The 21,518-nt window shown below is 37.4% G+C and overlaps 1 protein-coding gene across 1 annotated transcript in view; it reads left to right on the top strand.

Annotated features, from left to right (window-relative positions):
- PDE6C (phosphodiesterase 6C) overlaps positions 1 to 21,518 on the top strand; it is an 88,929-nt gene that overhangs the window by 55,630 nt on the left and 11,781 nt on the right. Inside the window, exons 16-21 of the mRNA XM_007478791.3 lie at positions 1,690 to 1,790; positions 3,721 to 3,828; positions 3,919 to 3,982; positions 17,043 to 17,117; positions 17,685 to 17,768; positions 18,744 to 18,900. Of these exons, the coding sequence (XP_007478853.1) occupies positions 1,690 to 1,790; positions 3,721 to 3,828; positions 3,919 to 3,982; positions 17,043 to 17,117; positions 17,685 to 17,768; positions 18,744 to 18,900 (589 nt within the window). The remainder of the gene's footprint in view (positions 1 to 1,689; positions 1,791 to 3,720; positions 3,829 to 3,918; positions 3,983 to 17,042; positions 17,118 to 17,684; positions 17,769 to 18,743; positions 18,901 to 21,518) is intronic.

Below are 21,518 nucleotides of genomic sequence, written 5' to 3'. Positions count from 1 at the left end.
AGGCAGCAAGACTGAAAAGACAGGTTGGAACCAGGTTGTGAAGACTTTACAAGCCAACAAAGGAATTTCTCTTTTATCTTAGAGGCAAAAGGAAATATTGAACTTGAATGAGTAGGAAAGTTCCAGGAGAGCTACGCTTAGGGAACAACCACTTTGCAGGGATCATATAAGATGGAGGGAGGCAGTGGGGAGAGGCAGGTGGGGAGGCCGCTATCTCCTCTGCAAACTGGACCACTTGGAAGCATTTTGTAAATCAATGAGTATCATATGATTATTATCTACTCATCCAAGGCAACAAATTTAGCCCTAGAGGGGGAAGGAGCCTGAACTGTGACTTCCCTGGTAGAAGGAACTTTCAGGTAAGAAATCAAAATCTGCTTGACTACTTATATGTCTTATAAAATTGTTTGGGACACACACGGATTAAAATGACTTGCTCAGGGTCACACAGTCAGTATAAATCAGCATCAAGGTTTGAACCCAAGGCCTTACTGGCTTCAGGGCCAATTCACTGTCCACTACACCATCTTAATATAAATGAATTAAGTATGCAGCAAAAATGATGCCTTAGTTCTGCAAAATAGTCTATTTTTTAGTTAAGGTTCACAGAATGATGGGTTACTTAACTTTCATAACATCATTCTTTAAATATATAAATACATGAGGATACAAAAGTGCAGCCAGGTTAGTGGGAACATTCTGACTCTTTCCTCAGAGGAAATTCCAAAACAAAGAGGTGCTGAAAAAGACCATAACTGGGTTTTCTTTTTCCTAAACTGGAACAATGATCATTTTGTCAATCAATTAATAAGCTTTTTTTTTTATTAATATATTTTATTTGATCATTTCCAAGCATTATTCGTTAAAGATCATTTTCTTTTCCTCCCCCCCACCCCCCATAGCCGATGCGTAAGTCCACTGGGCATTAGATGTTTTCTTGATTTGAACCCATTGCTTTGTTGATAGTATTTGCATTAGAGTGTTCATTTAGAGTCTATCCTCTGTCATGTCCCCTCAACCTCTGTATTCAGGCAGTTGCTTTTTCTCGGTGTTTCCACTCCCATAGTTTATCCTTTGCTTATGAATGGTGTTTTTTTCTCCTGGATCCCTGCAAGTTGTTCAGGGACATTACACCGCCACTAATGGAGAAGTCCATTACGTTCGATTATAATAAGCTTTTTTTAAGAACCTATGGGGGCAGCTAAGTGACACAGAGTGTAGAGAGCCAGGCCTGGAGATGGGAGGTCCCGGGTTCAAATTTGACTTCAGAGCAAGTCATTTAACTCCATTTGCCTAGCCCTTGCTTTTCTGTCTTAGAGTTATGACTAAAAAAAAATAGGCTTAAATTTTTTTAATTAAAAACTTAATTTAAAAAAATACTATAGAATGATTTGGATACCAGATGATCTAAATCTGAGTCCCATCACTGCCTATTGTCATCTGTTTGACTTGTGGCTAGTCACTCAGCTTCTCAGGAAATGGTGATATTAACTCCATCAGATGGGCTTTTTGGTTTGCCAAATGCTCCCGATGTTGCCTAACACCCAGGGCTGTCTGAGCACCCAATGTAAAGCATTTTGCCTATGTTTGAGCACTGTGGAAATATCAGCTACTCTTCTTATGAGGTTTGATTTAGAGAACTGAAGACATATGAATGACTGCATTGTCATGTGATTTTCCATCTTACAGAGTTTAAACATTTTCCAGAACCTAAACAAGCGCCAGTTTGAAACTGTTATTCATCTATTTGAAGTGGCAATAATAGCAACTGACCTCGCATTATATTTCAAGTAAGTAACTGATTCTCTAAGAATTTTCCTGTGCCTCCCTGAGATTAAGCTGTTTTTTCTTTCATGATATATATGCAGAGCTGATTCTTATAAAGTCATTATTTTGAAGCAAACAGACTTGTTCATTTTCCTCTTGAGTTACCAATAAGGTATTATGCCTTTTTTGCTCTGGGACAACCCTAAATTGTTGCCAAAATCTGCCCTCCAAGGACAATTCAGATAAGTCTAGTCCCTCTTTTACATGACAAATCTTTATATAAAGATGTTCAACTAGTCCTTGTATAGAATAATCTCCAGGTCCTTAAAAAGACTAATTCACAAAAGAAGTTATAAAAATCTAGCTTGGCTCTGAATACACACAACAGAGCTTCCTATCTTCAGAATGTTATACCCTAAGTTATGAAGAAAGTCCCACTCCTCAACATCCCACCCACCCCAAAAAATCATTTTCACTTTTTTGTACTTTCTAAAAACATCTAATATCAGGGAGTTTTAATCCAGGGTCCACATACTTGTTCTTTTAAATTTTGATAACTATCTTTCAACATAGTTGGTTTCCTATGTATGTATTCTAAAAATATTATCCTAAAAAGGAGTTCATAGGCTTTACCAGACTCCCAAAAGGGCATATAGCACACAAATGGATAAGAACCCTGAATCTAATTCTTCATCAGAAGAGGCAAAAGTAAGTGTATAAGTAGAGCAATGAAAATAATACCATACTACATCAGATGCTAAGACTACCAGATTGTAATACAAGATTGTACTTTCGTTGTAATGGATGAAACTATATTAATTCAGAGCAAGCTTAATTTTCTCCTTCAATTCACTAAGAACTTGACTCAATATGGCAAAAACCAAATGTTCCAAAATCTCAACACAGGCTGGCACCAAATAACTCTTGACTCTGATCAAGCCACTGATCCCTTCCTGGGCTAAAGCATGTAAAAATATTTTCTTGGTTCTTCCTTTAGTGCCTGCTCCATTTAACATCTGGCTAGATGAAGAGAGTTGGCCAGGAACACCCTCCATGTTGACTAGCAAATGGGAATCTTTAACCCACTTACCTTAGGAATAAATAGGCTCTTTAAGAATAATATGGTAGACCAGTAGGCTACATGGAAAATCACCAAATAGATCCACATGTAATGAGCTGACAGCATGACCATTCAGTTAGCAAATATTTAAGTGTAAAGAGCACTGTGCAAGGTTCTCAGGAAGATCTGAAGTTTCAAAAAAATGCTGATCCTACCTTCACAAAATTTTCAGCCTAGTAGGAGAACAAAACATAAGCACAGGCCACTATAAAACACATTACATAGTACGCATTAGGGGTATTGCAAAAGAATTGTGTGAAATCTGAAGGGGATTTTAGTTACATTTCATGTTTAAATTTGTTCTAAATTTCTTCCTTCCTATCTTACTTGCCCTATCATGCCACCCTACTCTCTCATGTCTCACATCTTGCCTACCTCAGATCCATCTTAGATCCTCTTTTCCTACTGGAAATCCCCAAGGATCTGAAGTCTCTTCCCATGCATAGACATCCCACTGCTAAGATTTTTGATGAAGCAGCTGGGTTGTACAGTAGATAGAGTGCTGGGTCTGGAATCAGGAAGACCTGAGTTCAAATACAGACTCAGACACTTACTAGCAGTGTGACCCTAGGCAAATCACTTGGCTTCTGTTTGTCTCAGTTTCCTCTTCTGTAAAATGGGTATAATAATAACATTTTCCTCCCAGGGTTGTTGTAAAGATCAAATGAGATCATTGTAAAGTGCTTAGCATAGTACTTGTCACATAGTAAGCCCTATATAAATGTTAGCTTTTATTATCATTACTATTATATATGACTGTGAAGTATGATGCTCATGAATTCAAAGTGCCTTTTCATTCTTTCTGTTTTCCTACACATTTATGTCTTTTGCAGGAAAAGAACCATGTTTCAGAAGATTATTGACACTTGTGAAAAAATGGAAACTGAAGCAGAGGTCATTAAGTACATATCCTCTGACCCAACCAAAAAAGAGGTTATCATGTAGGTGGTTACCCTTCAATTCCAAATTGTTATATATGAATCTACATTTTCCATAATTTTGCTTAGCCCTGCTCTTCTTTGTTCACAAAGGGCAATGATGATGACAGGGTGTGACCTCTCTGCTATTACCAAGCCTTGGGAGATTCAAAGCCAGGTGAGTCCAAGTCTCTTCCTCTAGTCTGATTGTCTTTCCTGAGACCCTTGGCTACTGCCTAAGTCTCATCTAAGGGTATCTGACCACTCAATCCTAATTTAATTGGATTTATCTTTTATGAGGACTATGCAGATAATTACCCTTCTGAAATCTCATCAGCCAAGAAGAAGAAGAGGGAGAGAAATAGGTAAGACAAAGTTAGAAAGATCTATTTTTCTGTTGTGCCTCAGTGAATACAACATGTGAAAGAGCACTCAGATGGTTTCAAGCACCAGTGAGAAAACCAGTCATCAGGTCAGATCCTAGCCAAGGCAAATATATAGGGGAGGGTTGGTTTCCCTGGGCAACCAAGATAGCAATCATAAAAGCTTATCTGGAAGCATTACCAGTGATGGAACAGATTGTAAAAATGTATTTGAAATTCATTCAGGGAATTTCAGAGTTGTTCAGGAGGCTCAGTTACATTGGGCCAAAATGGAAAATCCCTCATGCTACATCTCAGTATCAGAGCCAGAATGGATGTTTGAATTCCCTTAGGTACAATTTTTCATTTTACAAAACAAGAGAACTAAGATATAGATAGTCCAAGATCATCCAATTGCTTAATAACCTAGTTAAATCAAGAACTCAGCTCTCCTGATTCCCAGGTCTTTTTCCATTGTACCTCTAACGATGATGATGATGATGATGATGATGATGAGTGAAAGAAAAAACATTTAGTAAGTATTGTCTGGCTTTCAAAGCCCTTCATAGCCGAGACCCTTTCTACCTTTCCTTCTTGCACCTTACTCCACAACACATACTCTTTAATCCTGTGCCCCTGGCTTCCTAAATACTAGACCCTCAATAAGCTCTGGGTATTCTCTCTGGCTGTCCCCTAGCCCTGCTCTCCTTTCTCAACTCTACCTACAGACCCTTCCTGGTTTGCTTTAAGTACCAATTAAAATTCCATCATTTATAGGAAGGCTTTCTTAAACCCTTTTAAGTCTAATGCTCTGTTAATTGCTTTCTTTTTATCCTCTATAGATCTTGTTTACATTTGTTTGCTTGTGTCCTCCATTCAATTGTAAGCTCCTTGGGAGTAGGGATGTCTTTTCCTTCTTTTTCATTTCCCAGAATTTAGAACAGTGCCTGGCACTTAGTAGGTCTTTAGTAATTGTTTATTGATTGATTACCCTTACTACATCCCAAGAATTATTGGAAAGAAATAGAAAAATTGAGATAGTTCCTTCTTTAAAGGAGTTCACATTTTAATTAAGGGAGATAGCACTTAAAAGAACGTTCAGTTGCTAGGTAGATGGTAAAGCCTAGGACTTTCCATTTCACATGAAGGAATAGAGTTGATGACTCCCTTTCTACATTTCCTTCTTGAACCTTGCTCCCCTATATATCCTCTTTAATCCTGTGTCACTGTCTTCCTAACTACTAGGCACTCTAGCATCTGTGGGCATTCTCTCTGGCTGTCCCCTATCCCTGGAATGCTCTCTTTTCACATATTAATATGTGAACAATCCCATCTCATCCAAGCCATGTGAATAGTCAGACAGCCCAGATAGATTTTAGGAGGTCAGGGATCAGGGAACAAGGAAAAGAGAGAATCTGTTCTTAATGAGGTGGCAGGTCTTCCCTTTATGGTTTGTAAAGTGATTTATTTATATAAGCTCATTTGGCCATCACAACAGCCCCATGAGGTGGGTACTATTAGCTATTGTGCCAATTTTACTGATGAAGAAACTGAGGTTTAGTGAGGCTAAGTATAGTTAGTAAGTGTTGGAGATAGATATTAAGTTTGGTGCTTCTAGACTCCGTGATAATGGATCTATCCATTCTACTCTATTGTCACTCAAGAACACTCTAAATATAAAAATGTTCTCCGTGTGACAAAGGTTGTATCCCACAAAAGTAGAACCCTCAGAGGAATAATGAACTTATGGAGGAAATCCAAGTAAAAGGTGGGGTTTAGAGTTATATGGGTTCAAGTATAAGTATAATGGGGTATTTTCCAATGAAAGACAGGTCTTGGGAGCATACATGGGGACTTACATGGACATGTGATGAGCCTGCTTTTGGAAAATTTGTGATTAAAAGGAATATATTTTAGGTGCAGGGTTATTACATCACAAGCTGAGGACTTTGATGGATGAGATGTGTTCTGAGAGTAGATTTAAAAAGTGGAGAAGTCAACATAGAGGGATCAGTATATACAGAGGGAATAAAACGGAATTGTGTAGATGGTTGAAGAAAGAAGAGATGCCACATAGAAAAACACTACTATCATGATGTATTCAACAATTTCCATTCTAGACGCTTGAAAACTTTTAATGAGGAGAGACCCACTGCCTCCTAAGATAGCCCAGTCTATTTTTGTATTCCTCTAATTGTTACGAAGTTTTCCCTTATGTTAATTCTAAATTTGCCTTTTTATACCCTAGTTCCTCTATCTGGAGTAAACAGAACAAATCTAATCCTCTTCCCACATGACAGCCTTTCAAAAAATTAAACATATTCTAGCTATCATGTCTTTCCCCTGAGTTTTCTCATTTAAAAAAACAAACCAAAAAAGCCATAGTTCCTCAATTCTTTCAAGTCCTATTACATGGACACAAGACCTTTTACCATTCTTATTACTCTCTTCTGAACACTTTTGAGTTTATCAATATCCTTCTTAAATCACTTCTGGACAAAGATGGACATAGAATAGAAACAAGGGTCTTCTTCTCCTCACAACCAATGGTTATAAAGTGCCTCAAAAGGACAAAAATCAAAATCAGATGAGCAAAGGGGCTCTAACGTAGGGTGTAGCCTTGAAGGTAGGCAGGGTTTTGGCATTCCCACACTATAAGGAGGTAAAATTACACCTACCAAAGCATGAGCTGATCACCCCTCCCCCACTCCACCTACCAAGTCAGAGTCAGAGTGAGTGCTAGGGCAATCTCTAGGTTCTCAGAGGCTGGCCAAGGGTACCACAGACTTACCCCTGTGGGCAGTGAGACTTGAGACCTGAGGAGGCTGAGGAACCTGGAGCTTGGGGACAGAGATAGGGCAGAGATGGGCTGCCCACAGCAGACATAGCAGAGAAGGGAAAAATAGCATCAGGGCAAAACCCACTATGTAGCTCAATACTCAGAGAGGCTGAACTCCTTACTCAGACTTCTGGCTAGGAAGGGAAGAAAAAACTAACACAGCAATGGCCACCAACACCCAAAAACTACAATCTACATCTACCAAAAAAAAAAAGAAAGAAAAATCCTCTGACCCTAGGTGACAGCAGAGAGTGACAAACAAGAAAACATCCAAACTTTCAAAAAAGTAGAAATTGGTCACAGGCTCTTGAGGAATTCAAAAAGGAATTCAAGAACCAAGTAAACAGATGGAAAATCTTGGCAAGAAAATAACAGTTTAAAAGACAGAATCTCCCACTTAGAAAAAGAAACACAGAAATCACATGAAGTAATAAATAAATTTGGAGATGATAATTGACCTTCTAGAAGCCATGAAAAGCAGAATAGACCAAACTGAAAAGGAAAATTAAAAAATCATAGCTGAAAACCAGTGTTTAAAGACTAAAATTGAGCAAGTAGAAGCTAATTATCTCACAAGACAGCAAGAATTAATAAAGCAAAGTCAAAAGAATAACAAAAAAGAAGGAAACATGAAATATCTCATTGAGAAGATGACAGACCTGGAGAACAGACCTAGGAGAGACAATTTGAGAATTATTGGTCTCCTGGAAAACCTAGAAAAAAATAGAGGCCTTGACATCATACCACAAGAAATTATCAAAAAAAAAACCTGCACTGGTGTTCTTGAACAAGAGGGCAAACTAAACATTGAAAAAAATCCATAGATCACTCTCTACATTAAATCCTCGAAAGACAACCCCCCCCCCCCAGGAAGTGCCAAATTCAAGAGCTTCCAAGCTAAGGAGAAAATATTGCAAGAAGCCAGAAAGAGACAATTCAGATATCAAGGAGCACCAATAAGGATTACAGCCTCCCAACTAAAGGACCACAAAGCTTGGAATATGATATTCAGAAGGGCAAGAGAATGTCTACAACCAAGGATCCCATCAAAATCAACTATATACTTCCAGGGAAAATAATGAGCATTTAACAAAATTGAGGATTTCCAAGTATCCTAAAGAAAAGACCAGAACTAAATGGAACAAGAAAGAGGGGGAACATAATTCTTTTTAAGGGCTTCAGTAAGGTAAAATTGTTTATATTCCTATATGGAAAAAAGGATATTTGTAACTCTCAAAAACGTTTTCATTATCATTGTAGATAGAAGAATTATTCAAAGCAGAGGTTGGGGTACTAAGTGGTTTAAGATTATATGTAAAGAAAGGGGTGGGAATAGAAGATGATACCAAGAGAAACTTAAAGGAAGAAGAAGAGTAGAATAATTTATACCACATTAAGAGGCACATGGGAGGGGGAGAATACTATTATAAGAAGGAGAAGAAGAGAGTGGTAATCGGTAATACTTAAACCTTACTCTCAGTGGAATCAATTCTTAGGGGGAAGAGCAACTAGATCCACTGGGGAATAGAATTCTATCTTACCCTACAGGGAAGTTGAGAGGAGGAAAACCAAGGACAGGAAAGGGGTGAGGAGTAGCAAAGGGGGGGGGGAGTGGAGGGGGAAGGGAATTTAATAAACCTTAAAGAAAAATAAGAGGGGAATAAGAAGGGATGAGGTGGGAAGGAAAATAAAATAAGGGTGGGGAATAGGGTAACTGATTAAAAGCATAACACTGGTATAGGAGGAAATAGTGAAAGAAGAAAGGGCAAGACTAGAGGAGGAAATCAAAATGATGAGGAATACACAGGTGGCAATCATAACTCTGAATGTGAATAGGATGAACTCACCCATAAAATGGAAGTGGATAGCAGAGTGGATTAGAAACCAAAATCCTACAAGAAACATACAAGATACAGGTAGACACACATAGGGTAAAGGTAAGCAGACAGAGCAAAATTTATTGGGCATCAGCTGAGAAAAAGAAGGCAAGAGTTGCAATCATGATATCTCACAAAGCCAAAGGAAAAATAGATCTTATTAAAAGAGATAGGGAAGGTAATTACATTCTGATGTAATTAGGCAGTATAACAATGAAGAAATAGTAGTACTCAACATGTATACACCAAATGGTATAGCATCCAGATTTCTAAAGGAGAAACCTTTGAAGTTTAAGGAGGAAATAGATAGTACAACTATACTAGTAGGGGACCTGAACTTTTCTCTATCAAAACTAGATAAATCAAACCAAAAAATAAACAAGAAAGAGGTGAGAGATGTGAATGAAATCTTAGAAAAAATAGTTAATAGATATTTGGAGAAAAATAAATAGGGACAAAAAAGAATACACCTTCTCAGCAGCACATGGTACATTCACAAAGACTGACCATGTACTAGGGCATAAAAACATTGCAAACAAATGCAAAAAAGCAGAAATAATAAATGCAACTTTTAGATCATAATGCAATAAAAATTATAATTAGTAAGTGTATATGGAAAGGCAAATAAAAAATTAATTGGAAAGTTAAATAATATGATTCTTCAAAATTGGTTGGTTAAATAACAAATCATAGAAAGAATTAATAATTTCATTGAAGAGAATGACAATGAGGATACATCATATCAAGACTTATGGGATGTAGCCAAAGCAATACTCAGGGGAAAATTTATATCCCTGAGTGCATATATCAACAAATCAGAGAGGGAAGATGTCAATGAATTGGGCATGCAAATTAAAAAACTAGAAAGAGAACAAATTAAAATACCCAGATAAAAACCAAATTGGAAATCCTAAAAACCAAAGGATAAATTAATAAAATTGAAAGTAAAAAAACCTATTGAATTAATAAATAAGACTAGGAGCTGGTACTTTGAAAAAAATAAAATAGACAAAGTACTGGTTTCTCTAATTTTAAAAAGGAAAGAAGAAAATCAAATTAACAGTATCAAAGATGAAAATGGCAACTTCACTTCTAACGAAGAGGAAATTAAGGTAATTATTAAGAACCATGTTATCCAATTATATGACAATAAATACAGCAATCCAGGTGAAATGGATGAATATTTACAAAAATATGAATTGTCTAGATTAACAGAAGAAGAAATAGAATTCGTAAATAATCCCATATCAGAAAAAGAAATTGAACAAGTTATCAAAGAACTCCCTAAGAAAAAATCCCCAGGGCCAGATAAATTCACAAGTGAATTCTATCAAACATTCAAAGAACAATTAATCCCAATACTATACAAACTATTTGACAAAATAAGCAAAGAAGGAGTTTTACCAAATTCCTTTTATGACACAAATATGATACTGATCCCAAAGCCAGGAAGACAAAAATCAGAGAAAGAAAACTACAGACCAATCTCCTTAATGAACATAGATGCAGAAATCTTAAATAGAATACTAGCAAAAAGACTCCATCAAGTGGTCATGAAAATTATTCCTTATGATCAGGTGGGATTTATACCAGGAATGCAAGGATGGTTTAATATTAGGAAAAACATCCACATAATTGACAATATTAACAACCGAACCAATAGGAATCACATGATTATCTCAATAGATGCAGAAAAAGTCTTTGACAAAATACAACACTCATTCCAATTGAAAACACTAGAAACTGTTGAAAAAGATGGAGTTTTCCTTAAAATAACAAGCAGTATATATCTAAAACCATCAGCAAGTATCATCTGCAATTGGGATAAATTAGAAGCCTTCCCAAGGATGAAGCAAGGATGCCCATTATCACCTCTATTATTTAACACTGTATTAGAAACACTAGCAGTAGCAAATAGAAAAGAAAAAGAAATTGAAGGGATTAAGATAGGCAATGAGGAGACTAAATTATCATTCTTGCAGATGATATGATCATCTACTTAAACTTGGATCCTAGAGAATCAACTAAAAAGCTAGTAGAAATAATCAACAACTTTAGCAAAGTTGCAGGATACAAAATAAACCCACATAAATCATCAGCATTTCTATATATTTTCAACACAACTCAGCAGCAAGAGTTAGAAAGAGAAATTCCATTAAAATCACCCTAGATAATTTAAAATATTTAGGAATCCATTTGCCAAGACAAACACAGGAATTATATGAACACAACTACAAAACACTTTCCACACAATTAAAACTAGATCTTAATAATTGGAAAAACATTAATTGTTCTTGGGTAGGATGAGCTAAGATAATAAAAATAACAATCCTACCCAAATTAATTTACTTATTCAGTGCCATACCTATCAAACTACCAACAACCTTTTTTATTGAATTAGAACAAATTATAATAAAGTTCATTTGGAAGAACAAAAGATCAAGAATATCAAGGAGGAAAATGGGGGAAAATGTGAAATATGGGGGCTTAGCCGTACCAGATCTTCAACTGTACTATAAATCAGTGGTCGTCAAAACAATATGGCACTGGTTAAAAGAGAGAAGGGAGGATCAATGAAATAGACTTGGGACAAATGCCCTCAGCAAGATAGTATGTGGTAAACCTAAAGATCCTGGCTTTTGGTACAAGAACCCACTGTTTGACAAAAACTACTAGGAAAATTGGAAAACAGTTTGGGAGAGATTAGGTCTAGATCTACACCTCACACCCTATACCAAGATAAATTCAGAATACGTAAAAGACAAATATAAAGAAGGAAACTATAAGTAAATTAGGTGATCATAGAATAGTATACCTGTTAGATCTATGGGAAAGAATTTTAAGACCAAGCAAGAAATAGAGAATATTACAAAATGTAAAATAAATAATCTGGAATACATTAAATTAAAAAGGGGTTGTACAAACAAAACCAACACTCCAAAATTAGAAGGGAAGTAACAAATTGGGGAAAAAATCTTTATAACAAAAACCTCTGACAAAGGTCTAATTTCTCAAATTCATCAGGAACTAAATCAATTGTACAAAAAAATCAAGCCATTCCCCAATTGATAAATGGGTAAGGGACATGAATAGGCAATTTTCAGATAAAGAAATAAAAATTATCAATAAGCACATGAAAAGGTGTTCTAAATATCTTATAATTAGAGAAATACAAATCAAAACAACTCTGAGGTACCACCTCACACCTAGCAGATTGGCTAATATGACAGCAAAGGAAAGTAATAAATGTTGGAGGGGATATGGCAAAATTGGGACATTAATGCATTGCTGGTAGAGTTGGAAGTTGATCTAACCATTCTGGAAGGTAATTTGGAATTATGCCCAAAGTGCTTTAAATGACTGCCTGCCCTTTGATCCAGTCATACCACTGCTGGGTTTGTATCCCAAAGAAATAATAAAGAAAAAGATTTGTTCAAAATATTCATAGCCACATTCTTTGTGGTGACAAAAAATTGGAAAATGGCGGGGTGTCCATAAATTGGGGAATGACTGAACAAATTGTGGTATATGTTGGCAATGGAATACTATTGTGCTAAAAGGAATAATGAACTGGAAGAATTCCATGTGAACTGGAACAACCTCCAGGAATTGATGCAGAGTAAAAGGAACAGAACTAGGAGAACATTATACAGAGAGACTGATACACTGTGGCACAATCAAATGTAATGGGCTTCTCTACTAGCAGCAATGCAATGATACAGGACAATTCTCAGGGATTTATGAGAAAGAACACTATCCACATCCAGAGAAAGAACTGTGGGAGCAGAAACACACAAGAAAGATATTTCCTTGATCACATGGTTCAATGGGGATATGATTGGGGGTATAAACTCTAAATGATCACTCTATTGTAAATATTAATAATATGGAAATAGGTCTTGATCAATGATACTTATAAAACCCAGTTGAATTATGCATTGGATACAGGAGGGGGAAGAGAGGAAGGGAGTGAAAGAACATGAATCATGGGAAAATATTCTAAATTAATTAATTAAATTTAAAAAATATGTAATATCCTTCTTAAGTCATGGGACTCAGAACAGAATGCAGTACTCTGGATGTGGTCTGACCAGGGCAGAGTGCAAAGGGACTATCACTTCCTTATTTCTGAAAGTTGTGTCTGCCTTGGTGTGGATAGATTTTACATTAGTATTTTTGGCCCTCATATCATACTGCTTACTCATATTGAAGTTGTAGTCCATTAATTTCCGCAGATAATTTTTAGACAAACTAGCATCTAACTATGCCTCCGCCCAAAATTTTCATTTTGGGCATTGGTATTTTTTTAAACCAACATATAAGAGTACATTTATCTCAGTTTAATTTCATTTTATCCACTCTAATGTTTTGTTAAGATCATTTTGGACCCTTTCTGTCCTCCAGTACGTTAGCCATCCCTCCCAGCTTTGTAGTATTTGCAAAACTGATGAAACATCAGATCTATGACATCCTTTATCCAAGGTACTGTTGAAAAATATCAAATAACATGGTACATTTCACATTTGAGGCACCCTACTCTAGAACGTAAACTCAGTTGACACTGAATGATTGTTGACTAATCTTTGAATTTTGCTATTCAGTCAATAACAAATTTACCTAAATGTATTATTTCTCCATATTTCTCTACATTTTCTAATAAGAATGATGATGATAATATTTATATAGTACCTATTATGTGCCAGGCACTTAACAATTATTATCTCATTTGATTCTCACAATAATGCTGGGTGCTCTTACTATTCACATTTTATAGATAAGTAAACCGAGGCAGACAGAGGTTGTGTCTCACCTAGGGTTACACAGGTAGTGGGTGTCTGGGGTCACATTTGAATGGAGGTCTTCTTGACTCTGGGCTCAGAACTCTATCCACTGAGCTGTACAGCTGCCTTTACTATTTTCTCTGCAAAAATTATGTGAGATACGTTGCCAAATATCTTGCTAAAATCTTGGTAAATTATATCTAAGGCATTCACTCTGTGGTTTTAGTCACTTTGTCCAAAAAAGGAAATGAGGTTTGTTTGGTGTTTTCTCGTAATCACTGCTTCCTTTTTAACTTGTTCATTATTTCCTCAATGATCTATTTTAAAATTCTTGGGAATGAGTCAAACTCACCAACTCCATCATGTCTCCTCTTGAAAATGGAGACATTTGTTCTGCCATAGTCCTGTGTTTTACATTGGTGTCTACATAGAGCACCCTCAAAGAGGACAAACAACCCTCAGCTGCTCTATCTGAGCACTCACTGGGTGTGTGTTTTGGGGGTACACTTTGGAAAGGATTTAGAATTGCTTTACCAAGAACTGAACCCCCCTAAATCAACATTAGAAAATATGGATGGGATTGGGGATTGGGGGCTGCTCTAGGCCAATGGAACTTAACCTTTACCCTATTAACCAGGAATCACTGAATCTACTGTGACAGTGATGGTTAGGTTGTAAAGTGTAAAGGAGACACTTGTTGGGCTGGACATTTATCTCAAAAAAGACAATTACATTCCAGTCATTTGATGACACGCACAGTGACTACTTCTATGGCCTCTCAGGAACTGAGCTGCTTCGTATTGAACAAGAACTACTCCTATCTGGTTTAAGCCAGAATACATTTTGGCCTTTGATAGGGAAGTTGTCCATATCAAGAAGTGATGGACACGATGGTCTTTATTTTTGTTTTGTTTTATTTTTTAGTTCCATTTTTAAATTTTAAAATATTTTTGCTATTGCCTTTATATAAAGAGAACCAGCCAACATTTATGGATTTTCGTTGGTGATTGGGACCCATTCCAGCCCACTCAAGGACAGGCAGAACACCAAAGGGGAGAAGGGCTGGGAAATCAGGTCTTAATCATCTTCACAAGTCCGATCTCCATAGTGGAAGTTAGAAATAAATAAGATGGAAGAAAAATACCGGTGAGATGCACAGAGGAAACTCTGGATTCTCCAACTCAAAGCAGGATCTAGAGAAATTCAGGTTGGGAGATTCTTTAATGACTAAGGAATAGAGGAAGAAAGCCAGCATCAGGGCTGGTGTGTTTTCACTGCTTGAATGGGAAAGTAGCAAATACCCAAGGCATTATGTGAAAATCTGGGAAACCCAAGTTCAAATTGGCCTCAAATATTTACTAGCTGCATGACCCTAGGCAAGTCATTTAATCTGTTTCTTCAACTATAAAATGGGGACTAATAACAGCATTTACTTTACACGGTTGTTGTGAGAATCAAATGAGATATTTGTAAAGTGATTAGTGCAATGCCTGGCACAGAGGAGGTACTAAATAAAATGCTTATTCCCTTCCCTTGCCCTGCTTTGGTCTGTGGCTTTAGACCATTACCTGGGGCGACTTTCCTGTCCCAAAGGCACTATGTGTCAAAGGTAAAACTTGAATTCATGTCTTCCTCCCTTTTCACCACGTTGCTCCATGAAAACTCTGTGCAAGGTATGACAGAGGCACAGCTACAAAGCAGACGTGTCCCCTGACCTCAAGAAGGTTATTTTCTTTTTGAGTGGAAAAGAGACTAGATTTGTTCTGAATGGAACTTGGAAGGTAGAACTGGAAGAGGAAGTGGAAGGTTCTTGGAGTCCCAAAAATCTGGGTTCGAATCCTGCCTCTGACACTTGCCAACTGTGTGACCCTGAGAAAGTCACTGAACATCTGGGTTCCTCAGACAGCTCCCTAGGATGTGCCTACTCAGTTCTGGATGGATTGGGGGTCTGTGCTGGAGAAGGGCATTCCCACAGCTGAGGTTTCCAGGTGGAGGAATTAAATCATAGATCCATCCCTTCTTCAATAAGGAAAAGCTTCCCAAGTTTTCCTGTCCTAGAGGTCTTCAAGGACAGTCTAGATAGACCCTTGACAGCGATGGTGTAGAAAGGATTTGGGTTAAGAATGGATTAGGGGGAAACTTGGCGGCTCAGTAGACAGAGAACCAGGACTAGAGATGGGAGGTTCAAATCTGGTCTCAGACACGTCCTGGCTATGTGATCCTGGTGTATTAATTAGAATTTTGAACGCTTGGACTTCATCCCCCAAAAGTCCTTCAGTGTTTCCCAGCACCCCTCTCCTGTGCCTCCAGGTTTGCGTGGTCATGTTATTGTTTTATAAGTTCTGTAGTATCTCCCTCTCACTCTCTTCTTTTGCGAGCAGGCTGGGTGGTTTAGGTAGCTTTTTACTTTAGTTATTATTAATAAAACTTTATAAAATATAATACTTAGTTTTTGTATATCAATTTTAATCTTTACACTGGGGAAGTCACTTAACCCCCATTGCCTAGCCCTTACCACTCTTCTGACTTGGAACCAATACACAGTATTGACTCTTGAGACAGAAGGTAAGGGTTAAAAAAAAAAAAGAATGGGTTAGACTGGGTAGCCAGGTGAATCAGTAGAGCTGGGGCTGAAGACAGGAGGTCCTGGGTTCAAATCTAGCCTCAGGTATTTCATAGATGTATGACTCTGGGCAAATCACTTAACCCCATTGCCTAGTCCTTACCACTCTTCTGCCTTGGAACTGATACTCAATAGTAAGAACATAAGGATTTTCTTAAATGGGTTAGATTAGTCCTAGACGCTTTTTGTGTGCTGGGCCCCTTTGGCTGTCTGCTGAAGCCTATGGCCTCCTTTTCAGAATCATGTTTCTAAATACATAAAATAAGGTAGGGTTTATAGAATATGTAAAACAGAGGAGGATTACAAAAGAAATTAAGTAGTTCTCATTTAAAAAAAGTTTTTATGGGACTATCATTTTTTGAAAGATCATTTCTTCTAGACAGGTGGCCAAGTGGAGAGATTTGGGTCTGGAATTAAGAAGATCTGAGTTCAAATCTTGCCTCAGACTCTTACTAGCTGTGTGACTCTGGGCAAGTCACTTAATGTCTGTTTGTCTCAATTTCCTTTTCTATAAAATGGGAATAAGCCTACCTCCCAGGATTCTTGTGAGGTCAAATGGGGTAAATGCTTAGCATAGTTCTCACATATAAATGTTGACCAACAATGATTAAGTTCACGCAATTTAAGAACCCCTGACATACGGTCTCTGAGATCTCTTCAAAATTTTATGTTCTGTGATCATCACTGATACAAGTAAAATAATAATTTTTTTTTCTATTGGTCAGCTTCAGAGAACTAAACCTTTCTTCCTTACAGGTAGCCCTCAAGGTTGCCAATGAATTTTGGGAACAAGGAGACCTGGAGAGGACAGTATTGCAGCAACAACCAATTGTAAGGGCTTGGATGTGTCAACTATAAAAACCTAAGATTGCCATAAAAACCTCCATTAATATCCTAATGGTAGTTAAGTGGTTGCTCAGGGTTAGAGTGCCAGCCCAAGAGGTGGAAAGATCTGGGTTCAAATTTAACCTCAGACATTTCCTAGTTGTGTGACCCTGGGCCAGTCACTTGAACCCAACTGTCCAGCCCTTATCATTCTTCTGCCTTGGAACCAACACTTGAATCGATTCTAAGGCAGAAGGGAAGCACTTTGGGGGTTTGTTTATTTTTTGTCAAATACTCTTATGCCTAAGCTTAGCATGCAGGAGCCCTTGGGTACTTCAAAACTGGGCCAGCAGAGCACTGTCTCTTCCACATCCTCCCAGGCTGGTGCTGGAGGGTCCATCTGCCCCGTGAGGACCAGCCTTGTTCAGTTCAGACCCTCTGCTTGGGGTCAACCCCTCAGGGCATCCCAGAGAGCTCAAGCATTGCAGGCCCATCCCCAGAATGCCATAAGAAGATGGGCTTGTTGGGGAAGGAACGTTAGGAAGAGCAATAAGAGGATTTCTTCCTTTCCAGCCTATGATGGACAGACAGAAAGAAGACGAACTCCCCAAGCTTCAGGTTGGCTTCATTGATTTTGTGTGCACCTTCGTCTACAAGGTGAGGGCCCTCCGTTTCATTCTTTCTTTGGGATTTTCATTGTTGCAGAAGTCTTTTCTTCATATAGTCAAGATAAAGAGAAATCCTTCAAAGGCATGCCCAGGAAGGCGTTACTCATTTCCTGAATGCGTGCTAGCAATTAATACTGGTGATTCCATTGTCATCCCTTATCTAGGGGCAGGATGGACAGAGACAATATTTCATCTATTGACAGTTTGTCATTGGAAACCTTGTGCCTTGAACTACATTTCCCAGGAGCCCATCGACTTCCTATCATTACGTACTTCCTGTAGACAGGGAAATATATTGGGTGGGGTTCCTGGTCTCACTTTTTTTGTTTCCTGGCTTGACCGTGGTAGAGGGTGTTTTTGAACATGTAGATTAGGCATGGGCATGTGGTTTTATTTTGTTACCTTTTTATTCCCTTATTTCTAATGATCATTAATAAATTTCTTAAAATATATTGAAGTTATTGTACACTAATTTTAATTTTTACAACAGTTTGGTTAGCCTTCTATTGGCAAGTTTAAAGAACAGCTTCTGTTTATACAAACTGCCCCAAAAGTCTTTGTGCATTTTTAAGCCATTCTAGGATTTAATCCACATGAAAATTTTTGGGACACTGTTTTATATGCATCATCGCACCTAAACATCACAAGCAACATGGCAGGTAATGCAAGTATTATGATGCTCTCCTTATAGATACAGAAATTGAGGCTCAAAGGTCAAGAGATGACTCAAAGTCCCTGAGACCCAAAGAGGCAGTTAGAAATCTGAATCCAGGTCTTGTTCATCCCATCTATTGTCTAATCCTCCTGGAGGAAAATAACATTTGCCAGATCTTTGTTCCTAGGCTTCTAGGCAGCCCTGAGCATGGGTTTATCAACCCCCAGGTCAGGCCTGTCATTATGCTAAAACGAAATGAAAGCTTCAGGTTTGATTTGTATAATTTCCCACCAACAATTATTTCTTTAGGAATTCTCCCGGTTTCACAAAGAAATTACACCGATGTTGGATGGTCTTCAAAATAACAGAGTGGAATGGAAATCCCGAGCTGATGAATATGAGGAAAAGATGAAGGCAATTGAAGAAGAAAAGATAAGACAGCAAGAAGCCAACATAGCCCCAAAAGGTGACCAAAAAAATTTTTACCTGAAACTTTTCTATTTACCAGGATATTCAGAATGTACCAAAGGTTTTGGTGCAGTTTTAAGCTTTTTTTTTTAAAAAGTGCTTAAAGCTTTAAGCAAATAAAGCTTAATACAGCACCAAGACTTTTGGAATACTCTGTATTATTACATATGTGGGGCAGCTAGACAGCATACTGGGTAGGGCTGGACCTAGAGTCAGAAAGACATCTTCTTGAGTTCAAATCTGGCCTTGACACTTACTAGTTGTGTGACTCTGGGCAAGTCATTTCACCCTGTTTACTTCAATTTCCTCATCTGTGAAATGAGATGGAAGAGGAAATGGCAAACCACTCTAGTATCTTTCCTAAGAAAACCCCACCAAAAAAACAACTGAGCAACAATGTATTACACAAACAGGATTTGATTTCTAGTGTGTTTGATATTGAGCTTTGCTTTATGTAAGACAAGTTTAGAAGTTTTTTTACAATTAAAAAAAGAAAAAGGTTACTTTATTTTACATGGTGAGAATATACCTCACTGCTCTGAACATAAGCAGAGGATGTGGTTGGTCCAAGAGGAATCACTGAATAGCAGAAACAACAAGAACTCTTGAGCCAGAAGATTTGTATTCAAGTCCTGACTCTGCTACTTAAAACCTGTTTGATTTGGGGTTAGTCACTTCTCTCTCTCTCTTTTTTTTTTTTGCCTCTCAGTTTCTTCAATTGTACAATCAGGAAGGAGGAGTAAATAACGTCTTTTTCTTGAATCTTTTGTGATTCTCTGTAACTGGAGGGATGCTGCCTCCTCTATCAGGCCCATGATATTTCTCCCACATTAGCTCATCATGGCACCATCTTCCACTGACCTGACCATAAATTCACACCAGTAGAATCAGTGTCAGATTACAAGTCAAAAGTAGTGATGAAGAAAAATGATTTTCCCTTTATCATCTGTTCCAAATAATGTTTAAATAAGGTTCCAAACACTTTGGCAGACACTGACAGTCTTGTTTTATATTTAGGCTTGCAAATTCAGCACTCAAGAATTTAATGAGGAATTCTCAAAGAAAATATGGCCCTATAACACTTAAAACTCTTCTTCAGAATAGCATTTTTAAAGTTTTTAAGAAAAAAAAAACAGAAGTTTGCCTAGAAATGCTTGGCAAAATGCTTATAGAGATTTAGCAAGGGCAAAATAGCAAAAGAGAAGGGAACCATTCATCAAAAGAAAAGATTTCTTATTCCTTTTCAGAAGTAATTTCTAATGATCAATAGGAGAAGTAAAGGGCTCTCTTATCTCTTCTTCTTTCTAAACTCTACCCAAATGACCCAATTAAAAACTCTCTCTGGTCTAGAGTTTTAACTTAAATTACTTCTTAGAAAATCTCTTCTCTTTTGAATATTGGGGAAAATCCTCAGTTTTGAATACATGAAAATCCCTAAAATTCATTGTCCCAATCTATGACTGCTGTAAAAATAAATCTTTTGATATTAATTATTTTTAAAAGGGATAACATGGAGTAAGGCAAGGAAAAGACAGCTGCATGGCTATAAATATTCCATAGATCAACCAACAGCTTGGTTTCTATTTCACAGAAACACTTCCTGGAAATGATATGGAAAGACTTTGTTAGGGGCAGCTGGGTGGCTCAGTGGATTGAGAGCCAGGCCCAGAGATAGGAGGTTCTGGGTTCAAATGTGACCTCAGATACTTCCTAGCTTAACCTCTATCACCTAGTCCTTACTGCTCTTCTGCCTCAGAACCAATATCCAGTGTTGATTCTAAGAAGGAAGATACGGGTTGTTTTTTTTAATTTAAAATATTTTTTTTAAAAAGACATTGTTCCTAAGCCCATGGTGGTCATACTAAAATCTGACCATGTAAAAATGACTGTTTAACTGATAATGGACAAAAGCTCTTCCCTAAAGCAATGACAACTTATTTATGGAGTAGAAGTCTGGGAATTGGATAAAATACAGATTACAAATCTGTAAACCTTACATAACAGTTTCCTAGAGAAATTCTTACATTTGCCCCTGGATGTCATTGAGCCTTTAATCTGGTCAGATGTTGAGGTACCTTTATTAGAGGCTGTGTTTCTTTGGCGTTTAATCAAATACCTAAAGTGAATTAAACTTTTTTTCTTAAGAACCATGTAGAAAGTCTTTAATGCTACCAGGAATCCTAAATGTTTTTGTGTCATAGACCTCTTTGGGGGTCTGGTGAAGCCTATGGCGCCATTCTCCAAATAATGCCTTTAAAGGAATAACTAAAATATATAGGATTACAAGCAAAACCAATTATATTGAGATGGTTAGCAAAATAGATATTTTTTTTTTTACATTTCGTGTACTCCACATTAGGAACTAGAGAATCTTTTGAGGATAGCGTTTCTAAGCACCATGGAAAACTTTGACTTTATTGGATACCTAAATTGATAGCTCTCCTTGCTCAATGAACCTGTACCTGAGAAGCCCTTCAGCAAGGGTAAAATTTAATTTGATTCAATTCAGTTCCTTCCATCTCATCTCTTATTCTTCTCCTGTTTCTGGAGACATGCCAACAGCTGCTTGAGAAGATTATTTTTATCTTATTATTATTCTGTTATCTTCTCCGGAAC

The sequence above is a fragment of the Monodelphis domestica genome, chromosome 1 (assembly GCF_027887165.1).
Source record: "Monodelphis domestica isolate mMonDom1 chromosome 1, mMonDom1.pri, whole genome shotgun sequence".
In the NCBI taxonomy this organism is placed as follows: domain Eukaryota; kingdom Metazoa; phylum Chordata; class Mammalia; order Didelphimorphia; family Didelphidae; genus Monodelphis; species Monodelphis domestica.
Note: the sequence above shows the minus strand (reverse complement) of the source record. Positions and strands in the feature narration are given on the sequence as shown.